Below are 19,162 nucleotides of genomic sequence, written 5' to 3'. Positions count from 1 at the left end.
GCTAGTTCACATAAAATTAACTTTTTCCACTTATGAGAGAATGTGAAAATTGTCAGTTGTAAGCAGTAGGTAGGGGATGGGCACCTACATTTGTATTTTTTTTTTAGGAATTCATTCGGGTTCTCAACCTACTATTGAGAGTTGGAATAATAGAATACACAAGATGCTATTTCGAAATGTGTTTGTGCATTAGCAGTCACTCAATTAGCCCATGTCAACTAAAAGGTTTTCGATTGGTAAGTTAGTCTAGCGGCCAATTGATCATCAGTTATCATATTAAAAACTGAAAACATTTGCATTCATCCTATGGCAAAATGTGTAGAATTGCAAGAAATAAGATGTAAAACTGCACATTTTTCTCTCCACTACATGGCAAAATGTGTAGAATTGCAAGAAATAAGATGTAAAACTGCACATTTTTCTCTCCACCCCATGGCAAAATGAGTAAAATTGCATGAAATGAGTTATAGAATTGCTAAATGTTCTCTCCGCCCTATGGCAAAATGTGTAAAATTGCAGGAAATTAACTAATAACATTTTTGGTGTCTCTTCACTCCCATATGAGGGGGAGGCACTGAAATGTTTTGCTCAGAAGGTGGGGAGGGGGGAGTATGGATGTGGGTACGCAGACCCACTGCAGCCCCTCATGATGATTCCCGTCTTTTTGTGGCCCCCCACGCCAATCAAAGTTGCCCATCCTGCAGTGAAGTAGGTGGTATGCTGTGATGAAAGTGACTGCATGGTTATGCTCGAAAGAACTCGAAGAAGATTGTTCGCGCAGTGCATTATGGTGACTGTACCGGCGGTTTGCTTGATGTTTTCGCCTGGTTCGTCTAATGTTATAGCGTGATGGCAGAAAGAAGAATCAAGAACTAATGTGTTCTAACAACAGGTACCAGACATAGCGCACCTTCTTTTGGTTTGTCTACTCTTCAAAAAAGCTCAGCGATCATGTATTTATGTGGACTGCTTCCGTCTCTGTTTGGCTGTCAAATGGCTAACATTTTGCTAGCTTCGGTTATCAGTCTACGTGTAACCAGCTGGTCTCTTCAGGCTGCTGCAGTCGTGGGTAGCTACTCGAATATCGATGCTCGAAGAGTAAATCGTATATCGTCTGTAAAGAGCAATGAGAAAAAATGGTCAATGACAGTTAATGTTGCCGGATGACGGGGAAATTCGAATGAGGACGGCGGTGTTCCACAGTTAGCTACAGTAGCTAGGTAACTTGGCTAATTAGAGTTATCGTTCTATCTTGTTCCCCACCTGAGATCGTTAACGTTAAGAAGCTGCAGTTGTCTAGCAGTGTGGTGAGGCAAACGCCTCTCTACTATCTAGCTATTTAAAAAAGTGAAACAACTAACGCTAACTAGATTGTCAGTTAAAACGGTCATCTAATCCCAGCTAGTTTAAAAAAAAGGACAACATCATCATCCCTGGTGGTGTTGAAATATCTGATTCGCAGCGATAGCTGACTATATTTTCTTGACATTTTGCATTGTACAGTTTTGATCCATATAGCCCTCAGCTAGCGAATTTACTTTTCATTGTAGCTGTCAATTTAACCGTTAGTTAGCAAGCTACATGCATTAACATTTGACGTTGTTGATATAGGCAGCTACGATGTCATTGCCCAATGACGTGTTCAGTGTGTGGTGATTCACGTGACGTTGGTGTAAATCAGTCATATGAAGACTTAATATGTCTGCTATAAATCATTTATTTTCTTATTTCACCATGCATTCGATATTGTATGTTACTGAAACGGACAACAATACATATCCATATTGATTGTAGCCTAAAGGTACCTGCCCACCTTTCACCCTAATCTTTTCAACAGACTGTTTAGACAACAGAGGAGCTTTGCTCCTGTAGGCAGTTTATCATGGTCTCAGTTGCTAACACAACTGTTTTCTAGTGTGATTATATTGGTTAACCTATAGGCCCTGTTCTAGGTACCCTCCACTTTAATCACCAATGGTGAATTACTTTGAATTTGATCATTCAGTTTAGGTAGGACGGGGCTAGTTATGCAGACAAAGCAATAACTGAATCAATACACAGAGGAAGCGAGTCAAAAGGCATCGCTTTTCTCACTGTTCGGATTATAGCCTAACACCTGCTCAACTGCACCTCTGAGCCACAATTGTCTGAGCGACAATACATCTGCAGCATCTGCACTTTCACTTCTGCTTCACACTAGTGACTTGTGACAACAACTGAAGGTCATTGCTGTGCACAGAAAAATGGGCTGACATTTGAATGGATTGACTGAATTGATTGACTATTGGCACAAGTGTTCCACTGTATCCTTCCTCTCTCAACATTTAGTTTTCTATGGCCCTATTTTCAATGCCCTTGGACTAAGAACTCTGAAGATGGTCCAGTTTAGGGTTTATATCGTGTTACCGCAAACATGAATGTTTAGGCTATGTCTTTGTTTTGTATTGATACTCTCTGACTCAGTGCTATGTTTGCTAACTCAGCTAGCCTCTGTGGAGAGGTGCACCAATGCCATGGCCTCCAGCCACAGCTCCTCCCCAGTGCCTCATCCCAGCAGTGGTGGCAGCGAGGGGATCTTCCGGAAGGACAGGGACCCTTCCTCACAACACTACAGGCCCGTCCACTCCCTGCCCGACGTCTGCCCCAAGGAGCCCACGGGTAAAGAACTAGCCTACATTTATGGTTGGCCAACAGTCTTACCGAGATTAATATCTATAAAGGTTCATCTTGTGTCACTGTTGATCAGCCATATGCTGACTGTAGTCCTATTTTTCTACCCCTCTCCCAAAGTGTGCTCTTGTACACTCTCCCTCATGGATTTAAAATTAATGGATTGGTGTAAGGAGCTCCCTCCAGCCATTCTTGCACCAATCCAAAGCTTTTAAATGCATGAGCGGAAGTGAACGAGTGCACACTTCCTGGTGAAGGGTAGAAAAATTGGTAGCCTCAAATGAGAGCGCAGCGTTGAGGATGGTGGGTCAGGCTACAGAATTGGAGCGCAACCATGGAATGCATCTCAAGATGCATTGAACGTTTCATTACTGCTGAAGGTTTCCACTGACTACATTTCCCACGTGCCCTTGCAGGCGAGGCAGCCCGGGTGCTGTGCGAGGGCCCGTCGGTGGTGGCCGACCAGCACAGGTGGACGGTGTACAACTCCAAGGTGAACCTCCCGGCCGCGCTGAATGACCCTCGACTGGCCAAGAGGGAGTCTGACTTCTTCACCAAAACCTGGGGCCTGGACTTTGCAGAGACAGAAGTCATGCCCTCCTTCTACCTCCCCAACATCACAAAGGAACACTTTGGCCCCTACCTGCAGGAAACAGCTCAGGTAACGAATACACCCCGCTGCCCCTGTCATTCAGTGTGAATTATTCAGTAGATTGGACTGAAGTAGAGGCCACTGCCTGGCCTGGGTAGCGCTCATTAGGGCATGCAACAGAGAACATTTAAAAACATGTTGCAATGAAAAATAAAAATGTGCATTTCTTATTGGGCAAGTCCAAATAGTCCCTTCCAGTTTGTCTGTTTGGTGCCTAATGAACACAGTCCAGGTGTCAAATCCTCTTTCTATTGTTTGGTTATTACCTTGGAACTGCCCTGTGCAATGTAATGAACATTGCATTTTAAGCTATTTCTAAGACTTTGTCCTCTTCCCTTTACTCATGGTTGAAATAGCACAAAGAAAATGCATCCACTATAATTAAACGGTATACGCTATTAGGCCTGAACTAAATCATGTCTGTGTTTCTCTGTAGAGGGAGAAAATCCATGAGAGATGCAAGAGTATCTGTTCCAACAAGGATGAGCTGGATGCTGTCTCCAGCATCACAAACAACCACGGTATGCGATATGAAACAGCTCTGCACCTGGCGCCTACAGTATCTATTCTGGGCCTCCTGTTATTACTTTTGTCAAATATCACATTTCCTTTGTGTTTAAGTGAGTTGATCCAACTAATGTGCTTTTTCACTTTCTGTTCTTCGTAGATAAATCAAGAACAGAGTTGGAGCAGGTGCCCAAGGTAATTACTTCCTCTTGTTTTGTGTTGTAACCATGTGAGTTGTGGGGATTTCTAGAGCCCTATTGAACCGCTTTGTCCCCTTGATTTGACTGTATGCTCTCATGATTCTCAAACGTTTATACCATTAACTTTTTTAAATAATATATTGTTTAATTATATTAATATCTCCCTAGACCAGCTAGAGCAGCACACGTACTATTTGGTTCTGGATTCCAAAATTAACATCTGGCTTAAACAGATCTTCATGAAGCCTGACTTTGCGCTAGACGACCCAACGACCTTTAACGCGGTCCTACCATGGTCCCACTTCAACAGCGCTGGCGGGAAGAGCAGCAGGGACATGGCATCGTCACGGTTACTACAGGAAAAGGTGAGCTGACGGAAAATTGTCATGTCCTGCATTGTTTCATTGCGTCACCGTCATGTTTCCTGTTGTTGGCTTCTCCCCCTCTTTCTCAGCTGAGCCACTACCTCGACGTGGTGGAGGTGAGCATCGCGCGGCAGATCTCCCTGCGCTCTGAGGCCTTCTTCCACGCCATGTCCTCCCAGCACGAGCTCCAGGACCGCCTCACCGAAACCGCCCGCGCCGTGGCAGTCCTCCGGGGCCGCGCGGCCGCCATCGAACGCATCATGTGCGAAGGCCCGCTGCGGGCACTGCGGCAGGCGCTGACGCGCTCCAACTGCGCGCGGCTGCACAACAAGCTGAAGCTGATGGCGGCGGTGCATCAGAGCCAGCCCACTGTGCAGCTGCTGCTCTCCACCTCGGAGTTCGTTGGGGCCCTGGAGCTCATCGCCACCACCAAGGAGGTGCTGCAGCTGGAGCTGCAGGGGATACACAGCTTCAGGTGGGGGTGGTGGAGACGAGTGGGGGATGTTTGAGTTACGTACTCAGATCTATCTGTCACGGCGGTGACACTCGTCTGATTTTAAATGCGCCAAACACTCATATGAGACAATCGTACATCAAATGATAGTAAGCAGCAGTCCACGCCAACTATTTATTGTGAGTAAGCTTTTATGGTGGCACCAATACAGCGTGGTGGCAGAACTGTATCACGCCCAAAGTTTAAAATACACACCACTTCTCGTCAGAATGCTTTTCAGAGTTTCGTGTCAATGTAAGTCTTTTTAAACATGAGTCCCAGCCCACAGTTAAACATAGTGAAATACTCTGTGTATTTTAGAGTGTGGCCTTGTGATGCGTCTGACGTCTCCCCCCCCCCCCCCGCAGACACCTGGGCTCGCAGCTGTGTGAGATGGAGAAGCTGATAGACAAGATGATGGTGGGAGACTTTAGCATGTACTCCAGGAGTGACCTCAACAGGAGTCTGGAGGACGACGGACAGGTCATGGAGAAGGTCTGTACCGTTGAGATAAAACGGTACAGGGGGGGAGAGAATGTGTGAAAAAATAAGGTTGAGGTTGAGTTCAACCGTAAATGTTGAGAAGGTGTAGTTGGAGCACCAAACTGAGGTTGTTTTTTGTCACAGTGGTCACAGATGCAATACAAACGTTCAGTCTCAATAAAGGTGGGTCTGACTCTTCCGTTTGCTACTTGGAATTTAGTGAATTAAAATGGCACATTTGGGGCAATCTCGAGATTGTTCAGATCAGAGGAAAACATCAATGTGTTTATCTTCAATCATCAACCTAATTTACATTTCAGTAGCACAATTGCCTTTTGTTATGTGTATGGGAACTTTGAATGACTCTGAAGGAGATCTTAATTATCTCCATTACGCGGAAATCGTTTGGTTAATTGGTTTGAAATATGAATCTCTTTGTTTATTAGTTTATTGTAATTTAATTGATGAATTGGTGTCTTATCATAATTGATCTCTTGAAGTGAAGAATACTCTGATTGGCGTTATTGGGTTTTATAGTATTGCTCACTCACTGTCTGTCTCTCTCTCTCGTGTGTGTGTGTGTGTGTGTGTGGGGAGACAGGACAGGCTGGAGTCTCTGGTGTTTGGCTTGCTGAGGCAGCGGAAGCTGGATTTTCTGGACATCTACAGCGACGAGATGATCCTAGCAGCCAAAAGCATCGTCACGCAGGTAAAAGACCAGACACAAAGTAACAGAACAGACTATCTTCATGATCATAAACATTTATGGTGAAATTAGGAAAAGGGCTTTGCCATATTAAGAGTATTTTCCCAAAACCTCTCCTCCAGCACCCCCTCCCAGTTCCACTTTGTTGGTCTATTCCTGAACTAGCACACCTGTATCAAACGAGAAGTGCATTTTGAATTAGTAAAACCGAAATGGAAAGTAACACACTCTTATCCCGCAGACTGTTGTCGACTCGGTGTCGCAGATTGAAGAAATTGACACTGACATCGTCACGAAGTGAGTAGTACAGCTAGCTAGCTATACATTGCATGCGTTTGTATTTGCTTGAGCACATTGAGCTGCTGGTAATATCTACCGAATGCACTGGAGGTGTGGTCAAAATATGGCCTGGTGTTCTGAGAATCCTTCCTCAACAAAGGAAAGGAAGCTAACCCAGTTGTTTATGGTTGTCTTAACAACAACAATGAGTTAAACTGCGTTAATCTGACATCCTGCTATTGAAAGCAGTGCTTGGAGTATGACACGAGGGCTGTGAAAACAATGTGTGTGTGTGGAAATCTAATTGAGGGCGTAACGTTAGATTATCAGATTGAAACGTATTGTTTAGGACAGGGCTCTTCAACGGGCGGCCCGCTGATCAACCTTCTGCCTTCAGATCATTTGATTTGGCCCCTCAAGTTTTCTTTTTTGTTGCATAAATAGAGACATACAGAGCCTTCAGAAAGTATTCAGACCCTTGACTTATTCCACATTTTGTTACGTTACAGCCTTGTTCTAAAATTGATTAAATAAATCCAAATCCCTCACAATCTACACACAATACCCCATAATGACAAAGCAAAAACAGGTTTTTAGACATTTTTGCAAATGTATAAAAAAAAAAAAATCAACATACCTTATTTACATTAGTTATCAGACACTTTATTATGAGACTCAATTGTGCTCAGGTGTTCTTGTTTCCATTGATCATCCTTGAGATGTTTCTATAACTTGATTGGAGTCCACCTGTGGTAAATTCAATAGATTGGACATGATTCTATATAATGGTTCCATATTTGACAGAGCACAAACCAAGCCATGAGGTCGAAGGAATTGTCTGTAGAGCTCCGAGACAGGATTGTGTTGAGACACTGATCTGGGGAAAGGTACCAAAACATGTCCGCAGCATTGAAGGTCCAAAAGAACACTCTGGCCTCATCATTCTTAAATGGAAGAAGTTTGGAACCACCAAGACTCTTCCCAGAGCTGGCTGCTCGGCCAAACTGAGCAATCGGGGGAGAAGGGTCACGGTCAAGGAGGTGAACAAGAACCCGATGGTCACTCTGACAGAGGTCCAGAGTTCCTCTGTGGAGATGGGAGGACCTTCCAGAAGGACAACCATCTTGCAGCACTCCACTAATCAGGCCTTTATGATTGAGTGGCCAGACGGAAGCCACTCCTCAGTAAAAGGCACATGACAGCCCGCTTGGAGTTTGCCAAAGGGCACCTAAAGACTCTCAGACCATGAGAAACAAGATTGTCTGGTCTGATGAAACCAAGATTCAACCTTGTGACCTGAATGCCAAGCCTCACATCTGGAGGAAACCTGGCACCATCCATACGGTGAAGCATGGTGGTGGTAGCATCATGCTGTGGGGATGTTTTTCAGCGGCATAGACTGGGAGACCACTCAGGACCAGGGGAAAGGATCAAACTACAGAGATCCTTGATGGAAAACCTAGCTTCGTGAGTCTCGATGTCCTTGAGTGGCCGAGCCTGAGCCAGTAACCGAGCAAACATCTCTGGAGAGACCTGAAAATAGCTGTGCAGCAACGCTTCCCATCCAACCTGACAGAGCTTGAGAGGATCTGCAGAGAAGAATGGGAGAAACTCCCCAAATACAGGTGTGCCAAGCTTGTAGCATCATACCCAAGAAGACTCGAGGCTGTAATCCCTGCCAACGTACTGAGTAAAGGGTCTGAATACTTACAGTGGGGCAAGAAAGTATTTACTCAGCCACCAATTGTGCAAGTTCTCCCACTTAAAAAGATGAGAGGCCTGTAATTTTCATCCTAGGTACACTTCAACTATGACAGACAAAATGAGAAAAGAAAATCCAGAAAATCACATTGTAGGATTTTTAATGAATTTATTTGCAAATTATGGTGGAAAAAAAGCATCATCTTTTTAAGTAGGAGAACTTGCACAATTGGTGGCTGACTAAATACTTTTTTGCCCCACTGTATGTAAATGTGATTTAATTTTAATACATTTGCAAAAATGTCTAAACTAGTTTTTGCTTTGTCATTATGGGGTATTGTGTGGAGATTGAGGAAAAACAACAATTTAATCCATTTTAGAATAAGGGTGTAATGTATATTTTATAAGTCGAGGGTTCTGAATACATTCCGGATGTACTGTGTTTTTGTGTGTGGGCATGCATGCACTCAACACAAATATTAATACAACATGTAAAGTGTTGGTCCCATGTTTCATGAGCTGAAATTAAAGATCCCAGAATTGTTCCATACACACACAAAGCTTATTTCTCTCAAATTTTGTGCACAAATTTGTTTACATCCGTGTTAGTGATTATTTCTCCTTTGCCAAGATAATCTATTCACCTGACCGGTGTGGCACATCAAGAAGCTGGACAGACAAGTGTAGGGGGCCAGATGTGACTGCATTTTTGCGGGTGGGGAGAGAGGGTGGAGGAGGATGCTTGCCTTGAAGCGCTGGGCATCTTGTTATGGCATGGATTATAAATGCTAGTTGAACATACCATAATCATCACGTTTCACATTTGATTTATTAACTACAGGAAGGCAAGACGTGTTTTTAATTCTGCTGCTCTGCACACACAAGCTTGCTAGCTAGCTCTAGTCCAACGTTAAGACAACTGTGGGAAGTTCAGACATTTAAAGTTCCTCCATAGAAGCCGCTCCTCCATAGGTGTAATTCTGTGGGCCTAATTCTTCTGTAATTAGAAATATCTCCCTAATTTCTTAATCACGCTTCGAACGTCAGTAGGCTACAGTAGCATATGCTTCAGAGATGGGAGGGGTATGTAGCCTAAACACATACTGGCAAATATTTTCAGCTGTAAGGCTGACCCTGGAATACGTTTCTTATTGACAGTGAGGGCTTTGCATAGGCGCTTTGTTGGACTAAGAATGTTTTTTTTTTTTTTAAATGTTTAATAATGAAAAGAATATATTAAAAAAAAATATATTTTGGTGAAAAATATCAGGCAACATAAATTGGTTAAATCACATTTCATGACCCATGGAGTCAATTCATCAATATTCAGACAAAGTTGTGTATACAATAATGCCTATAATAATACAAAAAACTGCACTGTCTTATCTCAGTGTTGTCTGAACATGTGGGAAACATGGTGAAAAAACCTGTCTCATTTAGAAATGTAAGAGAACCATTTTGAGTGACATGGCACTATACACCACCTGAACGCATTCATTTGAATGTAATTGAGTATTTATGTTTGGACATACAAAATTACCATCATTTGACATCAGTCCTCATTTAACAATGCTTACCTACCTATGAAAGCCATTGAAGCAGACCCAAAATAAAAAAAAATATATTGTTCACATGAGTAAAAATGCTATGCATTGCTGGTGTGACCCTCCTGGTAGAGCAACAAATTATTGCAAATTCTTATTTGAGTTGTTAGTAATAGGAATTGAAGGTTAATACAATTTTTAAAAAATCCTAGATGATTTTCAACAGAGTTAAAGGGTTCTTTCTGTTGCAAAACATTTTGATATGGTTTGCACTAATGAATACAACCCTGCTTTCTGGTTGGTCAGGCTGGCAGACCAGATGCGTCTGATGACCTTCCCCCAGTGGTTTGAGCTGCTGAAGTCCGTCTTTGAGAACTTCATTCTCTTCCTGAAGAGGATCAAGGTGAGGATCACACTTTATTAAAACACAATCCCGGTCAGATAGATTTAATCAAAATGGGATTTATGGAATTGTCTTCTTGCTGAATAGAAGACTTGAAGTGTTTTTTTCCTTTGGCGTTTTTCGTTGGTGTATAAACCAGCTGTTTTAAAGTGCATTATTTTACTGGCCCATTTGTAGTACATGATTAATACCTTTGTGTAGGACTCTGTTGATGATCTGTGCCTTTCATTTATCTTGTGTAGTTAGCAATGTTGGTGTCAATTCCATTTCAATTCAAGAAGGTTTTCAGTAAAGAAAATGTCTAATTGGATTTGAAATTTGTTTACTTTCTGAATTGCCTGGAATTTAAATGGGAGTGACCACAACCCTGGTAGTTAGTTCCTCTTCCCTATAAGTTTGTCCTTATGCTGTGCCCCACAGGTGACGCTCAGTGTGGTGAGGAATGTCGTGCTGGAGGCGCTGGACAGCAACCAGAAGAGCCGTCTGCTGGAGCGGGCTGCAGCGGGGGGCCTGACTGAGGCCCCAGGAACCCCTCTCAACCAGGAGGAAGCAGAACTGGCCTACCTCACGCACGAGGGCCTGTTCATCAGCGACGCTCTCAATGATGCCCAGCTGCACCTGGGGGCAAGCACAGGCCAGGAGCAGAGCTCCACCGTGGGGCCCAGGCAGGCCCTGTCACGTATGGATGGTTGTGGTAGTGACTCCGCCTCAGGGACCACCGAGTCGTCCTCCAGCAGGGAACACGCTTTCCTGCCAGGAGGGGCCGCCATCTCGTGAGTCGCTCACCACCTTCACCAACCACAAACGCACTGTTAACACTACTGAGTCAGGTTAACACTACTGAGTCAGGATATACTGTGCTGTGCTGGCCTGGTTATTATTCCACCAAAGTAAAGTTTGCAAGGCAGTGTGAAAAAGATTGAATACATGCTGCACATCTGTATACACTCAGGAAATCAAAGTAACTGTCCAGTGTTTTCTGATTTCTATCAAATATGATCTATTATTAATTACAATATACGTGAAATAGTTTTCCTTTCAAAATGTTTTATGCTAAAAAGCAGCTTTTCTGTGTTTGAATGGTGTGGGCATACACCAACAAAATAATACAGGGTTATTCTGGATCAAAAAAGGGTCTTAGGTGGTGGGCGTGGCAGGGGGCGTAGTCGGTCCGTTAGCGAGAACATTTTAGAGGCCCCCCCCATTGTGATGGTGTAGAAACATTTTTTTTGAAGTTAAGCCAATTACCTGCAATTCTACATGTTCTCTAAGCTCCATGGGAGAATATTTTGCTGTTTTTAAAGTTAATTTCCTGCAATTCTATACACTTTTCTGTGGTTAACCCTAGAGTTGATGTCCGCTCCCCTTTGGAAATCAAGTTGGCATAAAAAAAAAATCCTCATTTAAAAAAATAAATAAAAGATCTCTGTTTTAAGCTAGATATATCCACCGCATCCTCGGATGTCGGCCATCTGCGGTGGAAGGTGGCCCGAGCTACAGCAGTGTTTGTTAGACCAGGAGACATCCCGAAAATCGGTCTTCTCACAGAAACGACTATTATGACCCCTCTATATAGAGACTCAAAAAACTCCGCTTTGCTCTATGACCCCCACAAGCGTCACGGGACTGGTCTGAAGTCAGTACTGCCCATCTGCCACCTTCCCGTCTGTAGCATCCGAACAGTTTGGGCAACAACATTAATATAACCCCTCTGTGGAAAGGTGGGTCTCTCTAGGACGCCTCACAAGACTTGTCTGAAAGGTAGCCCAGTACCAGTTCAAGCAAATAACTTTATTTCGTATTGTCTACTACTGAGTGTCCCTTCCTAAGTGCCATCTGTATTCTGTTCAATAGAATTACAAAAACAAAAGTGTAGTTCTAGTAATTGTATTTCTATGCTGTCTGTCCGGCTGCAGGTCCAGTGAGGACATGATGCCCAGTGACCTGGAGCTGGGCCGCGTGGCCAATAACATCCAGGAGCTGCTCTACACCGCCTCAGACGTCAGCCACGACCGCTGTGTCAAAGTCCTCATGGCCAGAGCCAAGGTAGCTAGCTCGTTTAACGCATGACAGGATAAACAACACGCAGCATGACCAATGCACTCTCAGCTGGCTTATGTGTGACTTTCCATTGATGTTCTGAAGTGACAAAGTAAAATGGGAATAACTCCAACCCTGCTAGTGGTATTTCATGTTTGTAACCTTGAAAAAATCCCTTTCTCTCTCCGTCAGGATGGCTCCCTGGAGCGTCTGAGCTCAGCAGAGTTTGTGTTTCTGTCCCAGGCGGTGGAAGGCTTTGTGAGGGACACAGAGAAGCTGTGCTGCAGGCACAGTGTGTCCCTAAGGGGGGCGCTACAGAGCCAGGCCAACCGCTTTGTCCACCGCTTCCACGAGGAGCGTAAGACCAAGCTCAGGTACTAGACTGGAGAGTACAGACACACACACACACAGAGGTGCAATACTTCAGGAACTTAAACCGTCTATCCTAACTGTGCGTGTGGGTTCTCTCCAGTCTGCTGCTGGACAATGAGCGGTGGAAGCAGGCAGAGGTTCCTGCAGAATTCCAGGACCTGGTTAACTCCATAGCAGATGGCAGGATCACACTACCCGAACGCAAACCCCAAGGTAACATACCATTTGAGCACAAAATGAGCACCCGCCACCTGCGGGTAGATTTAGATTTTGTCTGGTTAGAATGTCTATTTCACCAGGCAGGTGGTCAATTTGCAGGACTCTACAGTGCGAGTATTACTTTCGCGAATAAAAAGAGTCAAAGGTCAAGTGTGAGCACATGTGTGAGTTAGGGTAAGAAAATGCTGCAGTAGTTGTTTTCCAAGTATTTCTGCTGTTTTTGTTTCATAGCTGGTAAATGCACAAATATATAGAAATCCTATGTCCCACCTCGCAGTAACACAGCCTGGCAGGGGAGCTAGGCACACTGAGTGAAGTGCTGATAGATTCATTTTGGAGGCGCTTGCGCACAGGCTTAAAAGTTGGTCCAATTTACTCGAAAGTCTGCAATGTAAAACTTTTTCATGTTTTTTGGTTATTTACATTGCGAGGTTGTTTTTCAATGTTAGTTTGAGTCTGTTGCTTCAACTGGTAGCAAAGAGACCACTCGAGTGGCTCAGTTACCACGGTAACCTCCCACCCATAAAGGGGCAGCTGAACATTTTCTGGTATTTTGGCCAAGACTCAGGTCACAAAAAATGTTATGAAATTCAGCAATATACCACATTACTTCTTACTAATATGTCTTTTTTAGAAACATTGTTTTTTGGTGTTTATGTAATTATGACAAAAATATTTTGGTTAAAGACCTGAGTGGCTGGTAGATATTTTAATCTACCTGCCACAGTGGCTGGTGGACTAAAGTTAATTTTAAGCCCTGTATACCATGCTTACCATCATCTGTCACTGACCCACGCTCTGCACCACTGTCAGTCCAGGTTCCTGATGGTCAGTCCCCAAAAAATATTTGTCTGTCCCCAGACTGACTGAGTTTATTTTCTGTCTTCTTCTCAATACCAGGCACAGAAGAAAGGAAACCAAGTGATTATTTGCACATTGATGGCCAGAAATATGCTGTTGTTGGGTAGGTAACTACAATAAATGCTCATTTCCACTCCCACATTGAAAACGTAAGGCTTGTAGGACAAATTATGATAAGACCCTTAATGACTGGTGACCTCTGACCTCCTCATCAGCACGGTGTTACTACTGATCCGGATCTTCCTGGAGTACTGTCAGTGTGTCAACGACATCCCTTCCATCTCCACGGACATGCTCACTCGCCTCTCAGACCTACTCAAGGTAACAACCCCCCCCCCCCCCCCCGTGTGTGTGGCAACAGTCTAGAATAATGGTCTGAGTGTTGGCTACATTCACCAGGCAAGCACCCCACCAACAAACTGCCATCAGGATGTATTGAATGGTCCCTGACCCCCCCCCCTCCCCCCTCCTTTGACAGCACTTCAACTCGCGGAGCTGCCAGCTGGTCCTGGGGGCAGGAGCACTACAAGTGGTGGGACTCAAGACCATCACCACTAAAAACCTGGGTGTGTACCAGGGCATGTGAGCGGAGTGCGATTCCCGCTGCTCCAGTAGCGCTCCGTTCACAATCTCAGGGCATGCCCGGCCCAGCATGCATCTGTAGTCTGCTTGTGTGCTGCCATCTATAGCCCCTTGCTTTAGCTACTGCCATGGAGTTCGCTAAATATTTTCATAAAGAAACTGATAAAACACACAGCTGCTAAATCAAGGTGACTTAGAAAGATGAGGACCAAGAGCAAGAGAGGGAGTGTTCACAAACTAATGAATCATTGTGGAATCTGAAGAGACACACATCCCAAAAGCACGATGGTGTACTTACTACATGCACATGCTAAAAGAAAGGAACGAGGTGGATAGATGACTACAGTGTATTCGTACCCCTTGACTTTTTCCACATTTTCTTACGTTACAGCCTTCAACTAAAATGGATTCAATTATTTGTTTTCCCTCACAAGACCTCATAATGACAAAGTGAAAACCGATTTTTTGGGGGGGAATTCTTGCAAATGTATTACAAATTTAAAACATACCTTATTTACATAATTATTCAGACCCTTAGCTTTGAGACTCAAATTGAGCTCTGGTGCATCCTGTTTCCAATGATCATCCTTGAGAGGTTTCTACAACTTGATTGGACATGATTTGGGAAGGCACACACCTGTCTATATAAGGTCCCACAGTGTATCTCAGAGAAAAAACCAAGCTCTGAGACAGGACTGTGTCGAGGCACAGATCTGGGGAAAGGTACCAAGTCTCAATGTCCTTGAGTGGCCCAGCCAGAGCCCGGACTTGAACCTGATCGAACATCTCTGGAGACCTGAAAATACCTGTGCAGCGACGCTCCCCATTCAACCTGACAGAGCTTGAGAGGATCTGCAGAGAAGAATGGGAGAAACTCCCCAAATACAGGCGTCCCAAGCTTGAAGCGTGGTACCCAAGAAGACTCCAGGCTCTAATTGCTACCAAAGGTGCTTCAACAAAGTACTTAGTAAAGGGTCTGAATACTGTAAATGTGATTTTATTTATTTAAATACATTTGCTAAAATATCTAAACCTGTGTTTGCTTTGCCATTATGGGGTATTGTGTGTAGATTGAGGGAGGGGGAAAACAAACTATTCAATCAATTTTAGAAAAAGGCTGTAAAGTAACAAAATGTGGAAAAAGTCAAGGGGTTCTGAATTCTTTCCTGAAAGTGCTGCAAGTGTCCATTGTAGCAGTGTGTCTCTAAACTAAAAATCAGGTCTCTTAAAAGTAGTATTCATTTTTGTTCTGTTACCTTTACAATAGGCCGTAATTGATTTTGGTCCAATAGGCCTGGCATATTCCCATGTTCAAGACGCTTTCTGTTCGGATAGGGTTATTTTGCCTATAAACCTTTAGGCCTGCTTATAGAGAAAAAAAACTGCATCTCTGCCCAGCCTAGCAATAGTGGCCAAAGGGGTGTTTAGCATCCCCAGTGGCTCTGCAAGAGTGGAGAAGAGAATGACTGCTACTGGCTGACAAGCTCCTTCACATGAGCCTGAATCCACAGACTGGCCTCCTGTTTCTAAAAATGAATTCAAAGGCACTGTCATTTTTCATTTACTTCGAATTAAATTTAAAAATTAAGTCACCGCTTGTATGCGCAACTTATAGACTGTAATCATTTAATACAGCAAAATGTTTACGTGCTGAGCGCTTTATGTCCCGACCAGCGAATTGTGTCGCACTCGTAAATGCTTCAAAATATTTATTTGTAGGCTATAGCCTTGAAATAATATAAATAATTTTCACACCGTCTGGTTCCTGGCCTATTTAGTGTTAATATCCTGTTTAATATGACATGTAGCCTATTTGAAATGATATGCGCTTCTTTTTATGCAAATACTTTTCATTCAAATCATATGGCTTAGTTTCAATTCTTTAAAAGCAAATGGTAGGTCCAGGTAGTCACAACAATAGATGGATGTTGGTTAAATAGTGATTTCAATGAATCGAGTGAATTAGGAACAGCCGTTTAATCTGTGGGCGCAGAGCGGTGTTTAGTGGAGCGGTTGGAAAGGACTTGGAGCGCCGGAGCAGGGCGCCAGCTCTGCTCAATGAGCGGGATTTCCAACCGCTCACATACTCTGCTATGTACCACTTGGTCGTGTCCAATAAGACAAGCGCAATTTCATTTTCCATTTCAAAACATTTTAAATTGTCTGGTGTTTTCCCTACTGAACACAACCTGGTGCTTTGCTATGAACCGTAGGCTTTGCCCTACTACAGGGTTACCTCCACATTTAGTGTGTGTGTGTGTGTGTGTGTGTGTGTGTGGAAATAACCATAGTGTCTTTCCTCAGCCCTGGCCTCTCGCTGTCTTCAGCTGGTGGTTCACTACATTCCCGTCATCAGGGCCCACTTTGAGACCAAGCTGGCGCCCAAGCAGTACAGCGTCCTCAGGCACTTTGACCACATCACTAAGGTGAGCACTGACATCCACAGACCTGCACGCATGAGGACAGTACTCTAGTTCGGAGATTCACTTGTACACCGTGAGTGACACGATGTGCAAGCCTCGAGTTTTAATACTCCCCCCTCCTGTTTTGGGCCAGGACTACAACGATCACATAGCGGAGATCTCCGCTAAACTGATGGCGATCATGGACAGCTTGTTTGAGAAGGTGCTGTCTAAGGTGAGTTCTACAGGTCCGAACCGCTCTCAAACTCTCCCCGTCTAACCTGCAACACCACTTTCTGAAGATCGCTGTAGCCAGTGTCAAGCAGTGTATCAACATATCATGTGAATATCTACTTGGTCTCCTGCCAGTATGAAGTCAAGGCCCCCGTGCCCTCGGCCTGCTTTCGCAACGTGTGTAAACAAATGGCCAAAATGCACGAAGCCCTTTACGAGCTCCTACCTGAGGAACAGGCACAGGTAACATATGGCAATAATACCACAGAGATCTTATTCAATTACTTCTAATTATTCAAATTTGCCATTCTGAATAATACAATGTACTACGTAACTACGGTACCTTAATACTGCTATTATAACATACTGGGCACGTTCCAGGTTGTCTTCATTGCAGTCGCAACTGACTAGACATGTTAAGTTGAGGGTAACACTTTTTTTCCCTATTTTTTTTTTTTCCCTCTTTCCTCCGGGCCTTAGATGTTGTTCCTGAGGATCAATGCAAGCTTTAAAATGCACCTTAAAAGGCAGCTGGCCCGTCTTGGCGTGCATCACGACGGTGGACCTCAACATGGGTGGGTGTTTCTGTGATGGTTGAGAGAGAACAACATTTCTGTAATATTGCCCAAAAATGTGTCCTACAGTTATATTATCTCTGCTTGACCATACTAAACAGAATGCTCAATGGAGAATCTCTAGTGAAAGTGATTTTGGCCCAGAACTTGGCTTAATGTGTTTGATAAAACAGCTTCTTGTCACTAAAGGACAATGTACTTTACAATTGCAATGGACTTGAAAGCACTTCTCTGATTTCTCACCCCACTCCAGGCTGGTGACGGTGGATGTGGCATTTTACACTGAGAACGTTCAATCACTGAGGGCCCTTGAAAAGCTGGACTTGAACATGGCTGAGATCTGGGAGCAGAAGAGGTGATGATGGGGGAGGGAGTAGTCGTCCTACCTACAGTGTGACGCCATGTTAACTCACCCCGGAGGGAAGGGAGAAACTAACTCTAATCAGGTTCTTGTTGTAAAGAGACTGTACCTGCTTCACCTTCCAGCAGCCAGCCTGCCCAGGGGACCAGGGATCTCACTGAAGCCACCTGAAGAGGGCAACTGTCTGGGTACAGAAAGAGAGCGGAAGTCTGGTAGTGGTGGTGCTTCCTCAAGGGAGAAACTGCCCCAGGCAGCAGCGCTGTGGGACCAAACCCTGAAAGCGGCCATGATGTAGAACAGGCTACGTAACATGGCACCCTATTCCCTATTTAGTGTACCACTAGCACAATATATAGGGAATATAGGGAATAGGGTGCCATTTCGTACACCGACATGGGCTTTCTTTTAAAGAGCAGCTCTGATATACGAGAGACTTTTAGGACACAACTAACTGCTGCCTGTCACCTCATCACACTGTGCAATTCAACTATAGACTTTGATTGGCCTGAACATGTCACTTACTGGAGAAGTTTTTTTTATTTTTGTTCAGGTTGAAAGCATATTGTTTATCTCACGTCCGTCAACGAATAACCAAGCCACTCTGACGGATTCAGACCTGTGTTTAAGCTAAATGGTCATGTAAGTTGACCACTGGTCTTTCATTGACTAAACACAGCATTCCCTTCCATGGCACTTATTTAACCTTTTACTGTGCAATTTCTCTCCAATAATAATGCCACCGAGCATTGCTAGTTAAGTTAAATTGCTTGTCTACTGACAGACATTATGCACAATTGTTCCCCTCTCTGTAATGACCGAGCTAAGTCATTCTATATAAGGCATTATCTTCCAACAAGGCTACATCAAATGGGCAGTAAACTCCACTGCATCAGTCGTGTGACAGTTCTATCCAGTTGTATTGCATGAGCGAACATTAGCCTCTGATTGGTTTTTGGAGTCAAGCTCTAACCAAAACAGTCTTATTACCCAGTTCTATTAACTGCCTGTCTGCACTGTGTGAACGTTACACCTCATCCAATGGTATATAAGAAGCAGTCTACTTCAACAAACGTGCCTACTTTTGATAACTATCAAAGACAGACAATAGTATACTGTTTGAGTGCCTGTGTATATGTCTGTCTGTTGGGCCCTCATTGCTGCTCTGGTTGAGATGGGTAAGGAAGTGTGGCAAACTGAAAATCTGACCGCATGCCTGAGCATTTTATCTTGAATCCCAGGAAACTGAATAAAACATGGGACAATATAGAAGCATTTCCACTTTGTCTGTGAGGAAGCCGCTAGGCTTGATGCACCCATTACGAAAGAACCATTAGACCAGGGCTCTCCGACCCTGTTCCTGGAGAGCTACCCACCTGTAGGTTTTTGCTCCAACGAGATTGTTTATCAACGATAATTATTAGAAAAGGGTGCACTAGTTTAGGGTTGTAGCGCACTGCAATAGACATACACTTGAGGGCCGCACCTTTGACTTTCTAGTTTTAAAATCAAGAGA

At 44.0% G+C, this 19,162-nt stretch overlaps 1 protein-coding gene across 3 annotated transcripts; it reads left to right on the top strand.

Moving 5' to 3' along the window:
• The first annotated feature begins 586 nt into the window (after window positions 1-586).
• On the top strand, window positions 587-18,915 carry LOC110493163 (vacuolar protein sorting-associated protein 54). Of its 3 annotated transcripts, XM_090204848.1 has the most exons (24): window positions 587-892; window positions 2,484-2,658; window positions 3,087-3,331; window positions 3,759-3,843; window positions 3,990-4,024; window positions 4,263-4,394; window positions 4,484-4,869; window positions 5,256-5,382; window positions 5,515-5,553; window positions 5,972-6,079; window positions 6,318-6,373; window positions 9,907-10,003; window positions 10,424-10,776; window positions 11,920-12,049; window positions 12,236-12,417; window positions 12,516-12,628; window positions 13,535-13,598; window positions 13,711-13,816; window positions 13,974-14,061; window positions 16,382-16,503; window positions 16,634-16,714; window positions 16,849-16,956; window positions 17,194-17,288; window positions 17,542-18,915. In XM_090204848.1, exons 2-24 carry the CDS (start codon window positions 2,514-2,516, stop codon window positions 17,645-17,647), a joined length of 3,003 nt encoding a protein of 1,000 aa, XP_090060974.1. In that variant the 5' UTR covers window positions 587-892; window positions 2,484-2,513; the 3' UTR covers window positions 17,648-18,915. The 3 variants fall into 3 exon arrangements, with proteins under 3 accessions (XP_090060974.1, XP_090060972.1, XP_090060973.1); XM_090204846.1 differs by lacking the exon at window positions 5,515-5,553; XM_090204847.1 differs by lacking the exon at window positions 5,515-5,553 and having other exon boundaries at window positions 780-892; window positions 4,198-4,394.
• The last annotated feature ends 247 nt before the right edge of the window (window positions 18,916-19,162 follow it).

The sequence above is a fragment of the Oncorhynchus mykiss genome, chromosome 17, assembly GCF_057628025.1.
Source record: "Oncorhynchus mykiss isolate SJ-2025 chromosome 17, ASM5762802v1, whole genome shotgun sequence".
NCBI classification, from domain to species: Eukaryota; Metazoa; Chordata; class Actinopteri; order Salmoniformes; family Salmonidae; genus Oncorhynchus; species Oncorhynchus mykiss.
The sequence above is the reverse complement of the archived record's forward strand: the minus strand, read 5'-3'. Positions and strand labels throughout refer to the sequence as shown.